This window comes from Primulina huaijiensis, unplaced genomic scaffold, assembly GCF_012295235.1.
Source record: "Primulina huaijiensis isolate GDHJ02 unplaced genomic scaffold, ASM1229523v2 scaffold23605, whole genome shotgun sequence".
NCBI classification, from domain to species: domain Eukaryota; kingdom Viridiplantae; phylum Streptophyta; class Magnoliopsida; order Lamiales; family Gesneriaceae; genus Primulina; species Primulina huaijiensis.
Genome location: NW_027355821.1, coordinates 118,430 through 125,369, shown reverse-complemented (window position 1 = coordinate 125,369; position 6,940 = coordinate 118,430). Strand labels below are relative to the sequence as shown.

The 6,940-nt window shown below is 33.6% G+C and overlaps 2 protein-coding genes across 2 annotated transcripts; one reads left to right on the top strand and one right to left on the bottom strand.

Moving 5' to 3' along the window:
- The first annotated feature begins 875 nt into the window (after nt 1-875).
- Nucleotides 876-1,712, top strand: LOC140967167 (protein LE25-like). The gene is made up of 2 exons (XM_073427580.1): nt 876-1,065; nt 1,172-1,712. Exons 1-2 carry the CDS (start codon nt 979-981, stop codon nt 1,499-1,501), a joined length of 417 nt encoding a protein of 138 aa, XP_073283681.1. The 5' UTR covers nt 876-978; the 3' UTR covers nt 1,502-1,712.
- A 1,062-nt stretch (nt 1,713-2,774) lies between these two features.
- Nucleotides 2,775-5,437, bottom strand: LOC140967130 (zinc finger CCCH domain-containing protein 14-like). Its single transcript, XM_073427539.1, has 3 exons — nt 5,099-5,437; nt 4,398-4,458; nt 2,775-3,733 (listed from the first exon to the last, which is right to left on the bottom strand). Exons 1-3 carry the CDS (start codon nt 5,169-5,171, stop codon nt 2,962-2,964), a joined length of 906 nt encoding a protein of 301 aa, XP_073283640.1. The 5' UTR covers nt 5,172-5,437; the 3' UTR covers nt 2,775-2,961.
- Nucleotides 5,438-6,940: the final 1,503 nt, after the last annotated feature.

Here is a 6,940-nt window from a genome sequence, read left to right as displayed (position 1 = left end):
AAATTTACGGTAAAAAGTAAAAATCTCAAACTCTCAAAATTATCACACTACACACTTTATAATATTTTTCTCTCAACTCAATTGTGATTTTCTTCACAAATGAGATATCTATTTATAGAAAATCTTTACAAATAATCCAAAAATAAAATCATCATTACCTATATCATCACACACTAATTTTCAATATTTACAACTCTTATTTTCAACATTCAAATATTCAACATTCAAATATTCAACATACACATTTTAAATATTAATTTTCAACAAAATCATACTTTTACCACATAAAAATATATTTTGATCAGAACAAAGCTAAATTCTAGTTTCTGAGTCGTAATTCCCGTCTCAAAAATTTAGCTATCAAAATACCCTTATATTTCTCATCATTCGAAGTGTGCCGGCCAGTGTCTTATAAAATATATGAAAATAATAAGATCACGGCTACGGATGAACGAAATTTCGGTTAAATTAAACTAAAATAATCGACAGAATGGAATTAATTCGAAAAGTTTGTTTGATCAATTTAGTTCTATTTTTAAAAAATTATTATTTAACTGCGAGAGAAAGGTGGATAATAGTTTCTGATAGCCATTGATAGGTTTAACTTCACAGCCTGCAGAAACAAGGTTATCTTGATCCAAGTCAAGTGGATAAGATACGAGGCAAAACATTACTTTGTAAGAGCTCCTCCAATCATTAAAATTTACAGCACCACACAAGGTTATCTTTTTCTATCATCCGTTCAATTGAAACCGTATCGTAGCTGCTGCAAGCACCTGTCCACAACGTGTCAATGTTATGAGCAACAACTCCCCCTTTCATCTACACGTGTGTCATCACCGCTTCCCTTCTACCTCCTTTTAAACCCCTCCACCCTCTGCTTCTCCTTGCTAGATTATTGATTCATGCAAGCATACGAAGACTATTTAGCAAAAACCTAGTTTGATCGTTTGTGTAATCACAGAACAAACGTAGAAAATGCAGTCGGTTAAAGAAACCACGGGCAATGCAGCAGCTTCAGCCAAGGCTGGCATGGAGAAAACGAAAGCCACCATGCAAGAAAAGGTTCTCTATTCTTCATCTAACATATATGAGCTTATCATTAGCATGTACTGTTCGAAGGTAATTTATCTGATCATTGATCTCCGGGTAAACGGAAAATGAACTACAGGGTGAGAAGATGACCACGCGTGACCCGCTGAAGAAGGATATGGTGGAGGAGAGGAAAGAGGAGAGGATCCACCAGGCGGAGCTTCAGAAGCAGGAGGCTCGCGATGAGAACGCTGCCACCAGGCAAGCGGCTGCTGCCACTGGTGGACCAGGCATGGGACAAGGCTACACGACCGGAGGCGATTACTCCACCGGTACTACGGGGACTGGACACATAGCAGAAGGGGAGGTCCCACTGGCACAGCCACGTACGGATGCAACAGGTCGGGTTCTTCCACAGGACCCGAACGTCGGCGGTGGTGGCAGAACCGGGACGGGAAGTACTTATTAGCCGCGGAAAGGCAATTAATATATAAAATATGATATTAATAATAATGATGATGGATTGATGGTAATAGGTTTGTGGTTTAGTCAGTTTCATTTTGAAGGAAACCAATTCGAGTGTTTGTAAATAGTTTGGTGCCTTTTTTCTTTGTACATGCACATAGAGTTGTCTTGTACGTTCATGCATTAGCTTGATATTTGAAATAAAGCTATATTTCTGGCAATGCTAAATGTACAAAATTAAATATAGGATAATAATATTAAAGATAAATAATTTAATATAATAAAAAATAAATAATGATAGATAATAAAATAGAATAATTATATTGAGATAAATAATATAAAAAATAAATAAATATGATAATATAGTATTTGATTTGATTGATAAATAATAATTTGTTTAATTTGATTGATTAAATTAGATATAAGAAGATATATTATAATTTCGTGTTTTTAATATTTAATAAAATATTAATAATATTATTTATTAAGAGTAATATTGTAATTAAAATTTAATGAGTTAATATCACAGTAACTTATAATCCTAAGTTAGTACAAGTGAATATATGATTTCAAAAAAAGGTAGTTTCAAAAAAATTTAGGGGCCGTGGTACCAATCTTGGTCACTTAATTTTTTATTTTATTTTTGTTTTTATTAAATTAAACGACCTTCGGCTGTAGGTTACATCAGAAATGGGTAGTCCACGATACAACTCGGTTTTGCAATTGATCGTCCACATATTTCGCAGAGCAAGAATATAAATCGATTTATGTTGATAAAAAAATTATTTTTATATATAAAAATTATTGATTTTTATGAACTAGATTAAATTGAAAATCTATTTTACAGACGATCTCATACGAGTTTATCATATATGTATTCTTAGATATAATGTGTGAGTAAATAAAAATATATTTAATTATGCTTTTTTTTAAAAATACATATATATGAATCCTCTTGTAAACAAGATAAATTTTTTAAATCAGATAAAAATAATGTTCTTACTTATCATACATACCGTATGATAGAACTGTTCGCTTATATCATGTATACAAATATTTTAGTTTAAAAGACGAATAGTCAGATGCTAACCGATATGATCAATATTACATAAATAGATCCCATGTGATTTTATATGAGATGTATTTAATAAGTGAATAATTTAACGATTGTGCTAAAATTTTATGATTTTATGCTTGACAGGTAAAGAACAAAGGTGGTAAGGCAAGTAATGTTTCCAAAACGAAAGTACTAGGAAATTATCATCTGGCACAACAAAGAAGAACAAGCATTCTGCGACCTGAAATTAATAATACTGTGCTAATACAAAAGTTGGCAAATGATTGGAATAACTACTTCAATAGCTATACCTCCAAAACCCTAAATTGTTTTTTTTCCCAAAACATAGTAAAACTACACAAGACAGCACAATGGATTAGATAAAATAACATTTAAGAATTAATCACTCACACCACAGATTTGCGTAGTTCAGCTTCCCCATGAGCAAAGTGGCACCTATCGCCAAAGGTGCAGGAACCTTTAGAAAAGTTGTCACAAAGCTTTGTCTTGAAGTTGCCACCTACAGCAGCTGCACCTCCAAATCCACGTCCAAAACCACCTCCAGGACCTCCGTATGCTTTTGCAGGTACATTGGCGGAACCGATGTTAACGATAAGTTGTCTTACCATTGTGCTTGCTTGATTAATTTGTTCAAATGTACCCTCAAGCTCGATGTTCCTGAGACTTGTATAAGTCTCGTGCTCACGGATGGCTAACTTGGCTCCTGTTTGCCGGGATATCTGCTTGGAATTCACTCCACCTTTCCCAATAATGGCACCCACTAAGGATGCGTCAACACTGATTTTGGCAGTGGCAGAGACACCAAAACTTGCTGCAGGTCCTAAAAGTGGTGGCTCCACTCTGGCTCCAAAACGGCCAGGAAAAGCTGCACCAGCACGAGGATCCTCCTGAAATGGTACATTTGGTTTTCCAAGCTCCCACTCTCCATGAGCAAAGTGGCATTTATCCCCGAATTTACAACCTTCTGCAGAGTTGAATTTGTTGCATATTTTCGATTTGACAGCAGCTGGAGCAGAACCACTTTGAGCTGGAGGTGGTGGTGCCATCGTTTTCGGGGCAGGAGCGGGTTCTAGGTTCATCATCTTAGCAACAGCATTATAACCACCAGGAACATAGTGAAGGAAATGGCAGTTCTCGCCATATGGGCAACCAGCAGTGCTGCCAAAAAAAAAAAAAGAGCCACGGCAATCAGAATAGTTGTGAAAAATCAGCAAGATCACCAGCACGAAAGAATCATGTCTTCAAAGCTCCCACCAGTGTTTCAATGCGCAACAGAGCCAATTATTTCAATTTTCCATAAATTCATTAAGAACACCGAGGGATGGCTCCCTTGTCGTAGCCTCCTTTGGGAATCAATTAATATCTCAAGGTTCACCTTGCACATGACCTGACAAGGGACTTGTCTCTTGAATATTAATGCACCTACTGTGTGTGCCGGTTGGGGCTGATGAGCCATGCACTTGAGGATCATCTTCAACAACATTATTTTAACATAACAGGTGTAAAGCGTGTTACATGTACTGGAGACTTGACGGTGGCAAAACAATTGGAAGACCAATTACGGCGTATCAAAGCAAGAAAAGTATTCATAAAACAATGACCAAAACCAACAAGAAATTGGTAATTTTATGGCCTCGTGACTCATAATGAAGCAATGAGTGATCGGTGATCCCCTAGGTATCAATACGAAATTATACTAGTCAATGGAATATGAGAAACACCTACTGTGATTGTTATTACGGTTATTGTAATTATTATCATTAGACGTTATTAAAGTGCATTAAAATTTTGAATTTTATATTACACGGATGGAGATTTGAACCTGAAAAACTTCGTGCATGGCTTCGATTTGCTTCCTATACCACCTGATAAGGAGTCCATTTCTGTCGCAAAACATTAATTACGTTTTCTCAGTTATAATTTCCTTTGATTCTTACCATTGATGATGTAAATGTCTAATTGATATTACTGATAAATAGTGAAAGATTAAAAAACGAAACTCAACTAAGGTTAATTAGATAATCTTTAACTACCAAATGCTATAAATAATAAAATTAATCCTCGACATAAATTCCTTTACCTTTATAGTCTTGATAAATTGTTCGGATTCTTCAGAAAATTCACTTCTTCAAAAATTAAATTAAATACAAGATTTTTTTTTAAAGAAAACACGCACCCACTTCAATTTGATACGCACACCGAAAATTTCACGGGGCCAACCACAGCGCTTTATGACTGCCTACAGAAATACTAAATGACGATTCGCATTTATTTCCCTAAAAAGGATTCGGTGATTTTTCCTCCCTGCTGATGGAAAATATTATCCACGGACAAGCTAGACCTAGGTTCGTAAGAAATAAAAAAAATCAAAGAAAGAAAGAAAGAATAGAAACGAATGGAGCAGGTCTACATCAGATAATCAAGCTCTTCAGTTACGGAAACTACAGCTAATCAACTAAACATGAAATTCAGGAAGAAAAAAAATCATAACCTCAGTTAAATCAAAAGTCGCAAAAAAGAAACCTGGCTTAAATTTCTTGAGTCCGCCATTAGCACTGAGACCGAATTCACCTCTGCCTCTCTTGCGAGCGTCCATAGCTTCGAAGCACACGGATCGAAGTTCAAATCGAAAAAAATAACAGACTCAAAGAAAAATCGATCTGGCACCAAAAAAAAACTCGAAAACAAATAAGAATCAAATGAAACTGTCGGTATAAAAAACTTGCAAACAAAAACCAGTTGAGGGGGTCAGAAAAGTAGCCGTGGTTCCTAAAAACCCAGAATCGGCTCTAGGGTTATGCTCGAGAAGGGAGACAGAAATTCAGAATAGTAAACTCAAGAAATATAGAACAAATGAAGATAATGCTGAGGTGGTCGTTCATTTATTTTTGAAAATCCAGTTAAGGGCTTGATTTGGATTACACGGACTGGGCCTGGGCCGACAATTAAAGTGTAGTCCCTATTATTTTATTTTCAATAGGTATTTTATTCCAAATTACTTATTAAAATTTCAATATAAGAAATTCTTAAACTTACAAAATTATAAAATTATTTTAATTAAATAAATAATAGATTGAAGCTAAATTAAATTTATCAAAACAATTAGTTCAATTGAATTTATACAAATTCAGATTACTTGCACATGTTTTAATTAACAAACAAAATTATTTAACGAAAGAGAGTTGATATTTCAATCCAACTCGATCTTTTTTCATCAAATAATGTGAGATATCTAGATATTAATGAAAATTGAAGAATAGTACTGGATGTTTGGATTTCGTTTGGACAAATACTTATAAATATTTTTTTATAAAAATGATTTTTACATTGTTTTGTAAATTGTTTTAAAATAAATATCATTTTGACAACTATTATGTAAAAATGTGTTGGAACATTTAATTTTTGTGATGAGTTATCCGTAAGGAAATAACTAAAAGTTATTAAATTTAACAATTTCTAAAAATTCAGTAGCCGATAATATGTTTAGAGAATACCGAATTTAAGGAACAAACAATTACTGAACATCACATGTTGTTGAAATCTTGACAACGGTTATTTATGAGCATTTAATATATCATTATACTCATTGAAGCTTAAAATCAGCATAAAAAATATTCAGAAAGTGTTCAGCATTGAGCGTTATAATTAAACATGACGCCTTCTGTCTGATTTGACAGAAATTATTAATCATTTAATGTTACTTTTTAAAATTGGAGTAGGTCAAATTATATTTGACAAATTGGAAAAGTGCATTGGTGATCGAGACATGACCATTTTGTAGTCGCTTAGATCTAAACATTTGAATATCACTTGGATAAAGTCAGATCATATTTTAGAAAATAAAAACACTCAACGCGAACATATCTTATTATTCATAAGTACTCCTGATATCTTTTAAGAGATCATCTTTTATCATTGTCTACTCTCTGTAATCTCATTATTGTATAAACGTTTTGAGTAGTTCTTTGTAACCGATAGAAAAGTCGTTATGATCAGAAGTCGGTGTGTAAGTTGTAAAGATGTTGAAATTAAGAGTTTCAGCAAACATTATTAAGTCTAATTGAATAGATGTTTACAGAAACTGTGAATATTAATGTTTTTTTATAAATACATAATGAAAATATAAGAGGGAGACGTAGAAGGCTTTTATCCTTCGAACTTTCAGAAACAATCGTTGTGTCTTTTCATTATTTTTATTATTATTCACAAAGTTTAGTACTGATTTCGCATTGCTCATCAATTGCCTATTGACCATTGAAGGTGGAGATCAAATTTATGTTGTTAATATCAGTAGATGTCACTTGAATAAAAAAATTCAAAATATGTAGTGCTTTGTTGGGTGCAATAATTGTCCTTTCTTGGTAG